Source organism: Anser cygnoides, chromosome 4, assembly GCF_040182565.1.
Source record: "Anser cygnoides isolate HZ-2024a breed goose chromosome 4, Taihu_goose_T2T_genome, whole genome shotgun sequence".
Lineage (NCBI taxonomy): Eukaryota > Metazoa > Chordata > Aves > Anseriformes > Anatidae > Anser > Anser cygnoides.
In genome coordinates, this window is record NC_089876.1 from 59,287,540 (window position 1) to 59,305,143 (window position 17,604).

Here is a 17,604-nt window from a genome sequence, read left to right on the forward strand (position 1 = left end):
CCTGTGTGTGTTGTGTTGGTGACAGAACATAGGGCCGTATTAAGCACATTTAGGCTTTCAGACCGTGTTTTCTGCAGCCCTGAATCCACAATTCAGAGATGTGGGTCTTCCCCCATACTGTAAGTAACCAGAGGCCATTAGCGGCATTGACTGTATTAGATAATTTTCCTTTTGCTGAAAAAACTCCCTGTATCCTTTATTCTGTTTTAAGCTTGTGTTTGCATTTAGAGTAGAAGGGGTGAGCTCCTGCATACTCCCCCCTCCCCTTCCCCATCAAGACTAATTGGAAGAGTAGACATAACTAGGTGCCATTATCCTTGGCTCAGAGAAAAGAAAAATTGGGGGGGGGTTGTGATTTTTTCTTTGTTTTCTTAAAACATTTTGGAAGTGTATTTATCTATCTGTCACCATTCCAAACTGCTGAGACTGGAACAGCTGTTCCCCCTCCACAGCTGAAAGTGCTCAGGATATTTGAACTTCAGAGGTGACCCAGCTCTGCATGAGCAGAGAGAGAGGTGTCTTGCCTAGGGCACTTGGGAAAGGAGTCCAGACGTTTGTGTGTGGTGGCAGTGGTTAGCCATTCCCATTGCAGGGATCTCAGACATCACAGAAGTCTCAGTGCACTAGGAGTCTCACAGACATAGGGAGGAGAGAGTTGCTGGTGTGTTTCCTACCCTGAAGATTTCACCAGCTCATTTCCAGGTTAAGAATCCTTCGTCTGAGCCTTCTTCCTTCTCCCTCTGGCCTTTGGCAGCCCTAGGTCCCTGCTGGAGTGGAGCTTGCCTGGTTTTGTTTGCCCTGGATAGCAACCCATCAGAGTTCAGAACAATGACTCTAAACCCACAGAAATAATTTACGATGGTTGTTCTCTTATAATGTCTTGCTTAGGCTTAAATTATTTATTGGCTGTGTTTAAAAATAAAACCTCCAAGACTGGATTTGTATTAGGTGAAAGAAAATGTTGTTTGGTGTTGTGGTGTGGTTTTTTTTCACTATAAAAAGTGTTCTTATTCCTCAAAATTATATATTCTTTTAAATCTATAGCAAAGGCTCTCAGAAAGGCATGTGAAGGGTTTCCTGCTCCTAGACACAAGACTAAATTTCCTTTTCAGTTAGTCCTGTCACTCTGGAATAAATTCCTTTGGATTTGATGGTTACTCCTGCTTGATGTTAATGACAAGGCAGGAATTACTGGGCCTGCTGCAGCATGCAGGGAACAGCAAACTACCAGAGCAGGCTTTTAACACATGTATGATTCTTCCGAGTAAAAATTTTGAAAAATAATTTGAGCAAGTCATTGCACTTACACTGAATCTAACTTAAATACAAGAAGGGTTTGGATTTGCTCCTGTTACAGTTCTGCAGATGCTCGGCATCTTTTTCACACACAAGTGCTGTATGAGGCTGTGTGCACTGTTTTTTAAAAAAATGTAATTTCTTTAAGCTGCAGTGCTATACTTGCAGTCAGTTTTTGCAGGGGAGTATATGGTGTTTGTTGCTGCTTGCCCAGCCTGCCTCACTCTGCAGCATGCATTTCATCTACAGGACAGGGTGTTGACTGGATAAAAATCAGTTCTTAGATTGCTGTCTTGCCTGCTGCATGCAAACTGAATATAAGCTTGCATTTCTGGTTAATGCAAAGTCAGATATTTCCTTCCCTAACTGGTTACACAAAAGCTAAAATTGCTGTTGATGTTCAGCTTAAACTTAGCTAGCAAGAGAACAGAATGTTGTGAGCATACTGGATTTAGTACTGCTATACCACTCTGTTAAGATTAAAAGGGAAACAGATAAGCAGCTTTTAATAATGATTATGCCCTACGCATCCCTTTTCATTTTACTGTTTATTTATTAACAATTTTTTTTGCAAGTAAGCTTTTTTATTTATACAAAAATGCAGCATTCTGTAGGTTTTTTTCTGTGTGTTTGTTTCATAAGGCCAGCATATATTCTGGATATTTCAAAGGCTTTTATATGTCCAAGTCATGAGTTTTGCATCAAGATGATTAAATTGGATACTTTTGCTCGCTTTTGGTCACTCCTTGATATAACTATAAAAATAAGTGGAGCTGAGGGTAAATTCAACCCTTTGGCTATAATTACCATGCTGTTATTACTTTCCTACCTTATAAAAAATGTACTCCATAGCCCTTTTCCAGGAAATAAAAAAACACCATCCAGCATCCATCTGGTGAGATTCCCCTAGATCTGACAGTGTCCATTAGCAGGTACCTCGGGAAGAGGATCAAAATAGGACACGCTTCTAGGGATATTTCTCAAGTGTACTCTCCTAGCTTCCACTAATGTGTAACTGGACTTCCTGGGGTGTGGTGGTATCTTTTCATCTTTCATTTAAACTGCAGTGTGCAGCGTGGCTTGGGGAATCAAAATTACCAATTCTACACTGTGAAAGAAAACGGATATTTTCAAAGTGTGACAAATTGCAGGAAAAAAAGGGGCATTTAAAAAAAAAAAAACAACCACCAACACAGGATGTAGCTAACAAGATTTGCAGTGGTCATTTGACTTCAAAAGTATTTTGTATGAGAAATTCATGAATACGTTGCCATTGGGAAAACAGCCTCACTGTATCTCGTTCAGCACATTTATACAAGTGGTATAGAGTATCCGCTAGCTTTTAATATTATTTTTATCCTTTATTTTTAAAGTTCATGTAATACGGCTGTTCTTTTCACCTAAGAGCTAATTTTGGCATTGCTCAGCATGCTGAACTCTCACTGTAGTCATCATCTATAGAGGTTAACAATGGTCAGTTTGCAACATTGGAATTGAAATTGGTTTGAAAATCTGGAATTGGTGGTCCCGTAAAGAACGATACAGTACTGGCTGATCTCTGAAAAACAAAGATTGCATCTGTTTTCATTAATAAGCAGGGGGAGAGGGATCGAAAAATGGGCAACAGAAGCACACCCTACATCACTGCAGCTCACAGAGGTTGCTTAGTGTGAGCGTCGCCCGTTGTCGCTGTTTGGATGTACTTATAATCAGGTGATTGGCAGGAGGTGATCAGTACCAAATCTGATCAAATTAAAAATATCTACGAGAGCTTTTCTAAAAGCATCATTGATTTTTCCAGATTCAGTCAGTTTAGGATGGTTCTCAGCTACATTTATTACTACATCTACACAGGGCATTTCTTTCTTCCCCTGTGCCATGCATCAACACGTTCCTCCCTGCCACATTCCAGACTGTGTGTTTCTACTCTTCCCCTGTTACTAGCCCTCATCTTTTTTCTCAGGACTAGTATTTAACTGGGAGAGGAACATGTTGCAGGGTCAGGACCACACAAGGTAGGTGGGAGCTACTCCTTTCAGTAGCAGGTAAATATAGGTTGATTTTAAACAGACCGTGAAACTCTGTCATTAGTATCTCTGCTTTTGGTGCTCATGTAACACCCATTCAGTCCTCTAAATGTACTCTACAAACACCTCCATAGCAAGTTGTGATGTCATTTTACAAAGAAGTAGGGGTATGGGTGAAGGATACATAACCAAGATCCATGGACTACCTGAAAACCAAATCTCTCTCTGCATGGAAAAACATTATTTAGAGATAAAGAGTGGTAAGAGAGCAAAAAAGAGTAGTATTGGTAAAAACTACCTTTAGTGTATCTTGGCTGAGTTTTTTAAAAGCTGTAGGATAAAATAAAGGCTCCTCTGCATTCATAGCTAGATGTGTTATGAAAAGGCTTACTCTTTAAAAGCGCTAAGTACGCTGTCACTCCCATGGACAAGCAGTATGTTAGAACAAAAGGAACTTGGTCTGTTATATAAATGAAATAACAGCACCCATTCTTGTTTAGAGAATGGTCGCAGACCAGGCAGTTAAGATCTCTCACTGTCTTGTAAGTTGCAATAGTCTCAGCTGTGAAGCAGAATTGAAGTGCGGTGTTCAGAAGCATGATGGGTTTAATGTAGAGTAGTGTTTTAGCTTACAAATAATCTGTGTTAAAGACAGAGAGGGAAGAGGGGACAGCAGAGGAGGCTGTGCTACACGAGTATTCTCCTAGCTCTGCCCAGTCACAGTGTTGATTTGATGAAGTTACTTTGTGCAAAAATTCACCATCCGGGAAATAAAATTAATATGCCCCACGTGCATAATGGAAGCTGTTTTATTTCCTTGAGTGTAAAATCCAGATGCTTGATACCGGTTCAGTTTACAGACCCTGCGTGACAGCTTCAGCCCTGCTCAGTGCTGTACCTGCGTTGCAGTATGGAGGCTGCTGAGTACTTCTGGAACCCGTTTTGGAGGAACATATGTGAACCGTCAAAATGGGATGGTTTATTGATGTGACGTTACATACAAACACAGGAAGCCTATTATAAAACACTCTATTCTCCTTTCCTGTCTGGTCCATAGATATATAGGCATGTCATATACGAGTGTGTATATATATTTCTTTTCCATTCTAGTACTCGTGAGAGCCTGGCATCCAACACTTCGAGTATTGTTGAAAGCAACAGACGTCAGAACCCCGCTCTGAGTCCTGCACACGGTGGTGCAGGCCCAACCTTCAACTTCCGAGCCACCGCAGACCCGCCGACAAGCGAAGCTGAGAAACTGCAGAAACCAGCTAACTGCCTGCAAGCTTCTGTCACTAGTGTCTGATAGTCATCCTGCCTCAGAATTTGTCTCATCCTATACAGTAAAGTTTACGACACTGGGACTGATGTTTACATCTTTGGGGAAAAAAAAAAAAAGCATCTCAACCACAGTTTTAGTGTTTACTTAAACTGTGCTGCTATGTAGACTAGGGGCAACAAAGAAATCTTTATTTCAAGGTATTGCTTTTCACATTTGCGGCTCTGTAGCAACAGAATAGCAGTAGGGATAATATGTACACTTTTTGCTTCACTTAATTGTAACTGAGCACATATATGAAAGTCTAGACACTGTAAGTGTAATCTGCATTTTCAATGTCCATGCAGTTGCCAACTTCATTTAAAAAAAAAAAATGCCACAGATGTGTGATGCCCCCGGTCAGAAGCTAAACTCTGCTGCAGAGTTGTTCTACTTCAAAAATTGAGCCACTGCTGAAAGTAACCAGCCAGGATCACCATGAGGAAAAATGATGCCAAACGTGACAAGTGGTGACCTCAGCTCTATCTGTGAATTATTAGTACCAGTCAGTCATTTTCACTGTGTTTTTGGGACACAATTTTGCAAAATACCTGTTTAAGTGAGTAAAAAGAGGTCTTTCTTTTAGAGTATGGAGGGTGGGTAGGGAGACAGCTTCCCCTTTCGTGTTTCAAAAGTATGAGAGATGTTTATGTACTGAAACTTGCTACTTGACCTTCCAGAGTCAGAAATGAGGAGGTAGAGGGGGGAATGGGGAGGGAAGGGAAAGTTATAACTGTCATGGAGCCGCAACGTGGAGTGACACAAGATATAGGGAATATCTTCAGTATAAATCAAGTATTTAAGAAAGATAATCTAATCCTTGTGTCACTTCTGGTATTGCAACTCACCATCAATATAGGAATCAGAATAACTAATTTCTTTGAACAAAAATATTCTTTGTGATATAAATGACAAGTATGGCCTGAAGAATTGATTTCTTTCTAGTGGAAGGACATAAATCTATTTTATGTAGCTTATTAAATAGAGTGCCTAAATTAGGCTATTAAAAATAGCATACATTGTAGTGATTATCAGAGAACAAAATTTAGAGAATTATAAACTTCTGGCCTTTTTATTCAGTGGATGTTATTTGCAATTTAGCATTTTATGGACACGTCTAGTTTCTAGAAATTAAATGTGTCTGTTTGGTTGGCAGTAGAAATCTGAATTCTGTAGGTATGGTATATCCTAATTGCTCTCCCCTAAACTGTTGCTCCAAAGTAATTAATACTATCCTAATTACTGCAGAGTGACTTCTAAGGATAGTTGAACTTAAAGAGTAATTTTTAGGTATAGGGTCACATTCTACTCTGTTACTCATGCAACCTGGTAGTGCAACAAACTGACTTCAAAATTAATTCTTTATTTTTTATCAGAACAGACAAATTGGTGGAAGAATAACAAAGATATTAAAATATTCAATAGTCCAAACTGTTGAATAGAAAAGGGACATTTACACTGTCTAGCTCTTGTAGTACACAGGTGTTAAACCCAACTGTACATATTTAAAACCAGTGTTTTCATCAGGTTCATGTATTACTCTGTACACAGCGTCATTTGAGCTTCACTCATGTTCTATATTGTCATCAGAAGTCTTCACTGAAGGTTCAGCCTTATGTTACGCAGTTGGATAAAGTTCATTTACTTATAAAAATGACATTCTAACTCTGGACACAATCAGTTTCTAATTCTGTCAAGGACATCTACAGTACCCAGTAAATGCACAGGTCTGTTTTCCTTGGTTTCAATGTATAAATTCCATTTCATGGGAGCAATAAGACCTTTCAGTTCACATAAAGGAAATTATTGTGCTTTTGGTTGGTTATCAAAGTCACTTGGCCTTTAGCCTTCTGCCTTATCATACCTTCCAAGATGTGCTCTAATTACCATATAATGCTTTGCATGACGCATCTTATTACTCAGTATGTAACTCCAGCCGTACTTATTCCATGCGAACTGTAGAGTCAGAGTTTTTGTGGGGAATTGTCATATACTATGCAGTGGCTGACTGTGATTTTGTTTTCTGAGACAGCTCTGACATCAGTATTATGTATCGATTCAGTAAATAAAAATGTCAAAACTTAAAATATATATATATATAGCTGATGATCTGAAGTACTAATGGCAGTATTAAAATGTGAACAGCAAAAACAAATTTCACCTTTTGGAGAAATGTTTGTTTGTCATAAGCTAATCAGAACTTATGCAGACAGCTGGTTGTACAGAAGACATAATTCCAACAAAATATGACAATACATACCTACAAACTGTTTAGTGTGTAATTTCCTAAAGTTCCCAGAGACCAGCAGACAACATAAATGTCATATTAATGTTGACATGGCATTGTACCAATATTAATGTGACTCTTGGAATATGGAATGTAAACAGAAGTTTCAAATAGAAACGTTCTAATCTTGAATTCTTTTTTTTTTTTTTTCTTTTAAAATCAACAATGGAATATAAGGAAGTTCCATCTTGAGGTTCTGGTAACAAAACCACAAGAGTGGAGCTTGAGTGCTTTATGTCACCCTAATCCTTTGATGAAATCATAGCCTTGTATTACATGGTTGCTTATCTGTCATTCTTCTTCTAATGTATCAATTTAAAGGTTTACAGAGTTAGATTAGGTTGAATCTGTGTTGTGTTCAACTGTAAAGGGTCAACACAAATCTGTCGGCATTTTGCACACTTAATATGTATTATTATAATACAACATGTTACTTTTATGGTAATTTTTTTTACACATATAACTACCTCCATGAATTTGATGAAATGCAGCAACATAAAAAGTGTATTGTACAAAGCAAGGTTAAAAACTTTGAAGCATTAGCTCATGGCGTTCTCTTGTGTGTCAATGCTTGCGTATGAAGTCATCATGTTTCCATTGCCACAATTTCCTTTTACAATATTAAAAATCTGTCTTTCAGATGAGTCACTTAAGACTTTGACAAGGCTGCATAATTGGGATAAAAGTGAAAGGGAGGCTCAAACCTTCCATCCTCTCCCCAGTTACTGCTACAATTTCTGCCTGGTAGAACTTGAAAATGTATTTGTAATTTAGCAAATTAGGAACATCTACAGTCTGTGAAATATGATTGACAGTTTGGGGTTTGACAGAAGACACTCTGGGTATTTTCTTGGCAGCCTTCAAACATGCTGGGCCCTGTTCTGCCTCCGTTTTTGCCAACATATCAGGTCATGGTTTCTCCAAACTGGCAAGGGTGTTAGAGCAGCTCTTCCTTCAACGATACACACTCTGTTTTCTAGAGCGTGTGCATTAGAAACACTTGCTCCTATAGAAATTGCCAGCAGCTTTTAATTGACTTCTCTGGGAGCAGTATTGGGTCCCTACTCGAGTTATGTGCCTATTGTTCAAAGAACGTGGGCGAGTTTCCAAGAAAAATGAGGCTGGCTTTTGAAAAGTAGCCAGTTGCAACAAGCCACCTTTCAAGAGGAAAAAAAGAAAGATTTTCCAAAAACCAAAGGAAGAAAGTGGCAGTTGAACCTAAGCAGATCACATTTATATACAAACCCCGATTTATGAACACCTCTTTCAGCAAACCCGGTACCATTATCCTGATGCAAGTTAATATACAATCATCAGCTGAGCTAATTTAGCTGGTTTTAAGTATTTCAGTTGCAGACCATAAGAAATCATTATCTGCTCGACTCCGTGCGCCATTGTGAAATGTCCGTAAAACAAGCAACAACGTTCGCTCAACTTTAAAAAGTAAGATGTATTGGGAAACAAATACTTTAATTAAAACCATGGCCCGAGTGATTGCCAGCGGTTGTCATTTTTATAAAAGAGATGGAGGCCATCACAAACATGGGTCCATACTTTGCACTTAAGCCATGCCTTTTGCCCGAGGGCCGTGGAGCACTTCGCATGGTACCAGCTGAGCCTCCCAGCACAGAGGCAGGCAGACCTCACCGTCCCTATTCTCTGTCGGGGCACACTGAAGAAAACAAGGCTGAGAGTCTGTGGATGAAATTATTAACCAGTTTCTTTCTTTCTCTTCAAAAGTCACTCGAGTAAGCGTAATAGTTGACCAAAGTGTTCAGTGTTTGTACTCCGGAGCTCATCTTTTCGTGCATTCAGTTTAAGTAAGAGGGAAACTACTTTGCAGTCCTGCAGAGACTCTTAGGTTAGCAGTGCCAAAACCAGCTTTCAGTCTTACGAGTACTGCCGGCGGTGGTTTTAGAAACAGTTATTTTAATTAAAAATTTGTTTTTCAAATACATTTCACAGAGCTTTTCCCAAACGTGATTCTTCAAATTGTTGAGCTGAGAAAGCAAATAGCCCTCCTAATCTGGTGTCACCCCCCCAGTTTACAGTTAATTCTCTTTGCTCTTCTGAAGAAAGCTGTACAGTATTAGAGAGAAATGTTCTATTTTTTACATAATTCTTTAAAAGAAAGCAAAGTATATATCTAAAATGTTCCCCCCGACGTAAGTAAAGCGCATCGATCCTGTATCAGCGTGCCCTGTGGCACGCAGCGGACCCAAGTAAAGCCGAGCTGGTGCTAGAAGAAAACGGGACTCACGCTCCTCTTGTAGCAGCGCTCCAGACGCTGGTCTCAGCCACGCGGGTGTAAATCTGGTGTTAACTCCCCCGGCCTCCCACGCACCTAACAGAGAGCGGAATTGGTCGCTAGCTCCATTGAAGCTCAGTTCTGAGCTGAGGATTTCCGCCTTCCTCCCCCAACCCCGAGACACTAAATGCAGCCGAGGCGCAGAAGGCCACACGCACACACCTGGACCTGGAAATGCAGCCTGGGGGTGAACCCCTGGCGAAATGCAGCTGGCAGCCCCCTGCCCAGCACCTCCCAGGGCAGCCTTTAGCGCAGCACGATGCCCTTGTGTCATGTCCTGCAGTGGTTAGAGCCACCCGAAGGACGCCCACCCGTAAGTGTGAAAGGGCCCGCGGGGCGATTGGCACAGATGTTACTTCTACACGTGGAGGAGGCGTTCAGTTGAAAGGGATCATAATTCTGCAGGTAATCTTCTGTGAGTGACTGAATGTGGCTGTTGCATTAGGTCTAAATGAGTTACTAAATGCAAGTGGGACTTACTGTATGTTAGAAGGGAGTTTTGCAGCCAAGACTGCCTTGTATAAATGTGTTTGCACTGAAAAAAAAAAAAATTAAAAAATTACTTGGTCTCTGGTTGCTGTAAAGGTCATCCAAGATGGATGTTCTGTTTATATTGTATAGTATTTCATATGAAATAATTACGGTTCATGAAATGTCTTCCCTAACGTTACTGATTTATAACAGCACATTTGTAACATGGTTTTTATTGTGTCAGTGTACCATATTGTAAATGATGATTACTTGTCATGCTTAGTATAATAATTTAAAGGAAAAAAAAAAAAGGACAGGGATTTTTGTAAGTCTATATTTGAAAGTCCCTCCATATGGTAATATTGTGTTCATGTTGTTTATGTAGTGTTGTGTGAAATATCCATTTTGGATTGTGTTACTTTTTAAGATATTAAATAACATTTGGTTATATGTTTTAAGTGGATTTTTTACACCCATCGGTGGTTTTTAGAGAAAATACTTTCCATTTCAGAGAAAATAATTTCCATTTAATGCGCTGTTTCTCTCCCTCGTTTAGGAAATCTTGCACAACAAATCGGTAATCTCAGAAAAACAAGGGTCATTACAGCTTGCTGTGCTCATGTGTGCTTCCCCGAAGGGCTGTGAGCCATTCCAGAAAGACAGCACTAGGGAGAAAAAAACCAAAACAAAACAAAACAAAAAAACAGTTTGCTGTGGACGTGCAGGGTGATGTGTCCTGGGGAAATGCAATCCCCACCAAAGGCACGAGCTCCAAGCTGAGATGCACCTGAGCACAGGGAAATGAAAAGTCGCTGGGCGCATCCTGATGCCCAGGCAACAGACTTCAGCTCCCTCTTTTCCTCCCTTCTCCATCCTCATGGGCCAGAGAAGGACCTGGGCACACACCAAAGAGAAAGGGCTGCAGCGAGGAGGTTTTTCCCAGTTCTTGAAATATTTATCCAGATTTTTTTCCCCATACTCTGCCAGTAGCTGATTGTGGACAATGTAACTTGCGGGTGCTGCTTTCCTGCCTCTGTGCTGCCTGTTGGAAGAAGGTTTCAAAGAGGTTAAGGCTCCAGGGCCTTGCCACAATACTGGAGTATCTTGTCTTGATACACACCTTGCCCTTTAAACTTTTTACCAGTGTGTTTTCTGTGGTGTCCTTCTCTGTCAGCATCCCCATCTCTTCTGCTCCTTCTTGGCATTTTCCCCCTTCAGGTTGTTTTGTTTTCCCCATGCATTGCTTGACAGGAAATGTCCTCTGCTCCTTTTCTCACTTTCCCTGCTTAAAATGTCATCCTAATCCTATAGGGTCTTTTCCTCACTTTTCCATTCCTTTCTCTTTTACACTCTCCCCACTCATTTGAATGACCCCGGAGAAGAAAAGGTGCTCAGGACAGGAGCTCCTGTCAGCACTTCCCTTCAAACTGTGCTGTTCCAGCTTGGTGATTTTCCAAAAAGGCATCGAAACTTGCCCCCACTTTTCATCCCTTCTGTTTTCTTCCTCCTTTGGACTGCTGCTCCTTCTTTAACCATGTGCTTTCCTGCCCAACATCTCCATGTTTTGAGGGCTCGAAGACCCCAAACCCGCACCGATGCTAAACCAGCAGGTCACATTTGTCTTCCTTAGGGTGCCAGGAGAGGTCCCAGCTAAATGCTTCGGAAAACGATTACAAAAACTACAAAAAATCACACGCCTGCTCACCGCCACTGGTGGGTGAAGGGTGAAGGGGTTTGCAGCAGATTCGAAGATGCTGGGACTTGCATAGCCACCAGTGGCTTCGTGTTGATGGCTGAGCTTGCGTTTGTGAGCAGCTTCCGTCCGCGCCTTCAGCTCCTCTTCTTTAACCATGTATTTTTAGCCCCGCTGTCACAGTAGTGATAAATGAGGATTGGGAACAGGAAATCCCAAGTACATTTTTTTATCTTTTTTTCTCATCTCTCGTCCTGATAAGCACAGAAAACCTAACCCTGTGCTGCCAGCTATTCGGAAATAAGTGAGCAGAGTCAATAAATCAGCCGGCGTGTACACGCCTGTGCGCACACTAACGCGGTGATGTACCTTGCTTGGTTCCTCCCTGTCTTCCTTACCGAAACCCGGAGCCTTTTGCTTTGAGTTCTTGGTAAAACTCCCCTGGCTGCCTGATGACAGAGGGGCAGTGGGGCAGGGAGCTGTGAAGGTGGCCCGGGGAGCCCTCTTGCAGCGCGTTCAGGCTCTGCCCCGGTCCCGTAGGCTCTGCTCCTACAGAAGCAGAAGGGAGCGCCGGCATTTGGGTTGTGGCTCCCAGCAGGACTGTGCTCCCGGTGCCCGCGCTCGCCGTGCTGCAGCCCACCTGGCGGGGCAGGCCCGGCACGCGTGGGCTGGGTCCCTCTGGGATGAAATCAGGCAGCACCAGGAGCACAGAGACCGAGCAGAGAAACCAAGCCTTCTGGGGGGACCACTCAGAGCAGCCCGTAGGCAGGGACTGGGGCCTCTGGTCCCCCTAGACTGAGCACAGCACATAGCATAGCCCCATCCTTGAACATCTTTCTGGGTCCTTTTAGCTGGGTTTTGGGGAAATACGAATCTAAGCAGCTAATTCTGCAGGGCAGCTTGTGCATTGCAAGGATTTCAGTGCAAGCCATGTCTTACACAACTAGGATCTGCTACTGCTGCATAGCTGTGGTCCTTCCCCCATGTGCACCAAGCAGAACACGTGTACCACTGGGCAGAGACTGCCAGGGGTTGCCATCAGGATTGCAGACTTGAAGACACAGAAGTGCAGCTTCAGAGCTGGCTGTGCCTCACTGCTGTGGGCAGTGACCGGGACGGGGACAGCCGGGGAGGGCGTTTGCCTTCCTTGCTTCAGCAGCTGAACGCTGCCTGCAAGACGCAGCTCCTGCCCCTGCCTCTGCGGTGAGACGCCTGCTCCCGCTGCACGGCTTCTCCTTGCAGCGCATTGCCCAGTTCCTCCTCCTCCTCCTCCTCTCTGTGGCAGGCCCCAGCCGGCCGGCCCCAGCACGGGGAGGCCACGAGGGGAGAACCTCTGCTGTGTCCAGTTCAGTGCGTGCCTCTGGCTCAGTCCCAAACTTTTCTTGCCAGAAAAGTCCTATTTAGCAGCCAGCTGCCACGACTCAGCAGGCTTCCACTGGACACGAGTTGATGATGATTTTCAGATGCTTGTATGTAGCCGGGCCAGCTGTAACCCCGATCTAAGGCATGGCCCTGGCAGAGCCTCTCAGTGAAACAGCAACATTTATGTTTATATATATACATATATACATATATATTTAACCTAGGCAGGGCAGTGTAATTATTCCTCTTCTGCTAAAGGAGTACTGAGACATTTTGCCTGAAAGAGGAAGCTTTTGGTTGAGTCCTCAACCTCACCTGCATGTACGGTGGCATTGCACAGACGGGGACGACCTTGCACAGACCAGTCCTTTATGTACGTATGCACCACGCACAGGCTACAAAAAATTCCCAGCTAAACAAAGGGACCGAGGAGAGGAGGCCGGGAGAAGCCAGCTGCCTCGTCCCGGGCTGGTGATGACTGTCCCATGCAGTAGGATATTTCAGGGCGTTATTCCATGCCTCCTTGGTAGGAAACGTGACACAGCAGGCGGCTGTGCCCTGCTGCCCTGAGGGGAACGTCCCTGTGACAGCAGCCCCACGGGCCACCAGGAAAAGTCGGCTGCTTGGGCAAGAGCTTGCTTGAACCGCCCTGCAGGCAGCAAGCTGGGAGCTTTGGACTGCAGGTCACCGCCAGCAAGTGGGAAAAACTCACTCAAAGAATTTAATTTTCAAAAACAGGGAGCACCCGAAAACCTTGTAAAAGCAAGTGTTCGCAGCCCTAACTTCAGGCAACGTTCCCTCTCAAGCCTATAAAACGAACCAGGCACGTTTTGTTTTCACCCCTCTCCTTTGCCTTCCTCCTTGCTCAGCCCTGGGGGGCTTCCCCCACACACGCAGCATTAGCTTTCCGTCTCCTCTCTCTCACAGACTTCTGAGGAAAGTCATTTTTCGTCCGACTGCGGAGTTTTATTTTTAAGTAGTCTCCAGCGGACCCTGGAGATTTATTATTCACTCATAATGAAGAACCTCAGGAGCCCTCACAACCTAAGGTAGCCGCTATATTTATTGTTCCTCCTTAAAGGTAGACCACTCTCCTGTTATGGTTTTATTATCAGCTATAATCCAGTATGGAGTGACTGTATTTCTCACGCTTTGATGCTGTACAGCAAATAACGCTTTCACCAAATCACAGGTTGCACAGAGAAATGTTCTAAAATAAAATGAAAACCCCTCTTACTTTTGATGGTAGAAATGAGAAAAAAAAAGCAGCAAACTAAAGCCTTACAGGATGACAAATAGTTTCAAAAAGCTCTTTCGCCGTGTTTAAAGCGTTTGCCTGTAGATGAGTGGACTTCCATTGAACCAAAAGCTAATAAAAGACTATTGACTGGAAATATGTCGAGCACATTGCTGATTTTTAGAACTTTTAAGGAAATGTTGTTATATAGCGAGCACTGATTAACAAGTCAAATGCCCAATGTATATCAAAGCGGAACACAGCATATGTTAGAGTGCAATTTTATTTTAATATATGTTTTTTTTTTCTCTCTTAAAATCACCGCATATTTTTAGATTGATTTTATCACTGCACATGTAAAAGCTACATTACCTCTCTGATGTCTCCTTGAGAAAGAATTCTAATTTGGAAGGAAAAGATTATGTTAAAGAATTTGAAATATGTTAGAAATGACAATAAATCCTATGCATAAGTATATACTTGAGTGCATTTTAGTATATGTTTGCCTTTCTAAAAATGAAGCATGTGGGATGTTGATGAGGAGGAGCCTGCCCTGTTGCCACTGGCCATCAGGCTAAAAAGGAACACTTCTGGATTTGTTCATTTATTTTGTAAAAAAAGAAGGAACTGGTCTTTGGGCGGTACTTACATGTAGGGTGTGAATTCGCATGACTTCTACCAGTTTCTCCTCGTGCCGTGGATTAAGCAGAGAGTGGTGCAGCCCTGGCAGGTGCCTCCACGGACGGACCAGCTTCTGCCCAGGTGCCTTCCAGACGGCGGTCTCTGCAGTCCGAGAGGATGAAGAGCGCGGATGCATTTCCTCAGAAGGAGAATGGAGTCAGAGGAGAGGGCTTAAAGCCTCAGAGATTTCACCAAGACAAAGAGGAAAACTCAAAGTGAGGAAAGGAATGAGAGGGTGTACTTTAGTAGCAGTGGAGGTTTTTCTGATGTGTTGGGAGCAGGAGTGGGAGAAGAAAGACATCAGCTAAGGACAGAATTAAAAATCTTTGCCTTAGATGGAGGTTGAAGGATCCTGGGCTCCCTCAGGTTTCTGCCAAAAGCCAGCTGAGGAGGGGAGTTATGTGCACCTCTCTTCATGATTTATGCAGGCCTAGAATAACGAGCAATCAAAACAGGCATTTTCCAGAAAGTTTCTGTGGTTTTGCCGTAAGGATGTGGTGGCCCTGAATGGTGCCCAGCCAGGGCTGGCTCCCCGGTGAGGCGCCCCATTCATCTGCAGGCTGAGTGGGGTCCTGGGAGAAACCCTAAGGGAAGAGGTGGAGAGGGACCTACCCGGCAGGAGTGCTAGCAGTGCTGCCACCAGCACTGCTCCTGTCTTTGCTCCTGGGTGACTCCTGGCCTGGAGAACAAGTCGCTGCACTTCGCCCCACAGCTAGGAACCAGCCACAGCCTGCCAAGCCGGCGAGGTACTTGCAGTCCTGGCAGTACTCCCCTCTGCAAGGCAGCCTCCCAAAGCAAACGCACACTGGGATTGCCTGTCTCAGCCCATCATCGGCCTTCTCCCTCCCCATGTGCATGGGATGTTTCTAGTCATGAAGGTTTTGAATGCCCCCCAAGGCCCTCACATTGGGCTCGCAATAAAACCTTCTCCTGTCTTCCAGTTCCTGTCGTACGTGCGGTAACTTGCTGTTTGTTCCCTTTTAGAAGCTGCAGAGCGCCTCTGAGCTCACTTTGTGTCCAAAAAAATCATCTTCTCTCTCCAGCAGGAGAAGGTACATGATGCATCCCAGATGTTTGCACGTGGCAGCAGTCTCCAGACGCAGCAGCCTGCAGGAGGGAGGTGGATAAGCAGAGAGCAATTGCTGTCTCCGCGCCCCTTCTTGGAGCAGGGACGTCGTGAGGCTGACCCTGTTTTACTGCACCGGCACACGAAATCTCCCAAATGTCACCCAGAGACGTCTCTGGTGCTGGGAAAGCCTGTGGTTGTCACGCGGAACCGGAGGGAGGACGCAGAGCAGCTTCAGGTTGTTATATAAGATGTATCTTATATCATCTCCTTGGCTGTCTGCTGCCAGCTCCAAAGCAGCCCGTTTCCAGCCCTTAAAACAGAAGAAAAGCCCTGTCTGAAAACGCCTCTTCCTTCCAGCTGCAGCTCCTGTGCTTCACTACAGCCTTGGGTTGTGCTCCCGGCTCTCTGTGGTTGCCTCCTTCCTCCCTCCCTCACAGGACTTTCGGCAACAACCACTTTTTGGGGTCCAGGAGTGTTACTGGCACACTGGGGCCCTTCTCGCTGCCTGAGGCTGAGCTCCTGTGGTAGAGGGAGGGCTCCTGGGCTGGGAGGCAACTCCAGAGAGTTCCTCTATGTGAAAGTTGTGAGGCAAAACAGGGTCTCTGCCCTGGAGAATTTTCTTCCTCGTACCAAGAGGTTGAAATGGGTAAAGACCTTATCCAATGTCCCATGCTGCCAGCAGCTTCAAGTGAAATGTTGTTTTTGCTCAGCTTCCTGGAAGGATTATTATGTGCCAAAGCTTAATGTTAGTAGGAGCACTCATCTCCAGTGGACAAGAGGAGGAAAAAAAAAAAAAAAACAAGTCATCTATAGCAATCTGTGTAGACATTTTTATTTTTTTTTTTGAGGAAAAAGTCCATATAATTCACAGCGGGAAAGAGATTTTTTTATCAACAAATTACTTCAGAAGAATAGACTTTGATGAGGAAAATGGGACCAGTCCCCCAGCCTGCACTTTGCTAGAAGCTAATTCCTACAAAATGCTGTTTCAATGACACCTCCTACCTGCTATATGTGTGGAGAGTGGCAGCGAAGGGATAAATGTGAGAGAAACGGTACAAAGTGCAGTGAAAATCACTGTATGATGTTCTTCCAAATGGGACGATGAGCTCAGGCTTGCACTGATTCATATTTTGTTTTCATGGCACTATTTATAAACCTGTTGAGGCTTCCTACGTGGTAATCCTAATGGCAAATTACAACTCCTTCATGATTTGACTTTTATCTGAATTGTTGTATGTGTTTGAAATGGGGAAAAATAACCATTTTCTTGAATGGCTCAGAACAGCAAACAGTGGAGACTGTGGACAAACTGGAAACCACGAGGAGCTGTCTGTGAAATCTGCCTGGATGTCATCTGTTGGATTTGACCAAGCTCCCATCAGAGCTGATTCTGGAAAATCCAGCTCTCCCCGTTACTGGGCTCCGTGGATGTTTTTGGAGGTGTCTGCACCGTCAGCTTCAGATGTGACTGAAGACGCTGTGGGGGAGCCGTGGGGCATATGGGGCAGCACCTCCTGCAGGCTGTGGTGTCCTTCACCGGGGGCTTTGCTTTGAGCCCATCAAAAGGCACAGGGCAGCTGTCAAGGGCATGTAGCTGTCATGGCTTTCCTGGGCCAGCACTTGCCCCATCCCTCACAATAAGGCACTTTATCCGAGGTAGCACAACCCCCTTTGGAAATCAGGTGCTGTTTCATTTGCCTCAGCTCCTACACCATTAATTCCTCCATTCTCCTCCTTCGTATTAATATTTTAAGCTGCTCTATCTGTCACATCTGCACACTTACCAGCTGCTTTCCCATTTTTAATTGCCCTCAGAGGGCTTCTTCCAGAGCCACACCTGCTTTTCTATGGG

At 43.9% G+C, this 17,604-nt stretch overlaps 1 protein-coding gene and 1 long non-coding RNA gene across 13 annotated transcripts in view; one reads left to right on the top strand and one right to left on the bottom strand.

Moving 5' to 3' along the window:
* STOX2 (storkhead box 2) overlaps window positions 1-10,155 on the top strand; it is a 148,275-nt gene extending 138,120 nt beyond the window's left edge. For all 12 annotated transcript variants that reach the window (XM_066996206.1, XM_013179737.3, XM_048078247.2 and 9 more), the window contains one exon: window positions 4,434-10,155. In XM_066996206.1, the coding sequence (XP_066852307.1) occupies window positions 4,434-4,629 (196 nt within the window). In that variant the 3' untranslated portion in view covers window positions 4,630-10,155. The remainder of the gene's footprint in view (window positions 1-4,433) is intronic.
* Window positions 10,156-10,416: 261 nt separating this feature from the next.
* Window positions 10,417-15,826, bottom strand: LOC136790731 (uncharacterized). Its single transcript, XR_010831210.1, has 3 exons — window positions 15,293-15,826; window positions 14,649-15,110; window positions 10,417-10,749 (listed from the first exon to the last, which is right to left on the bottom strand). It is a non-coding gene; the product is annotated as an uncharacterized lncRNA (long non-coding RNA).
* Window positions 15,827-17,604: the final 1,778 nt, after the last annotated feature.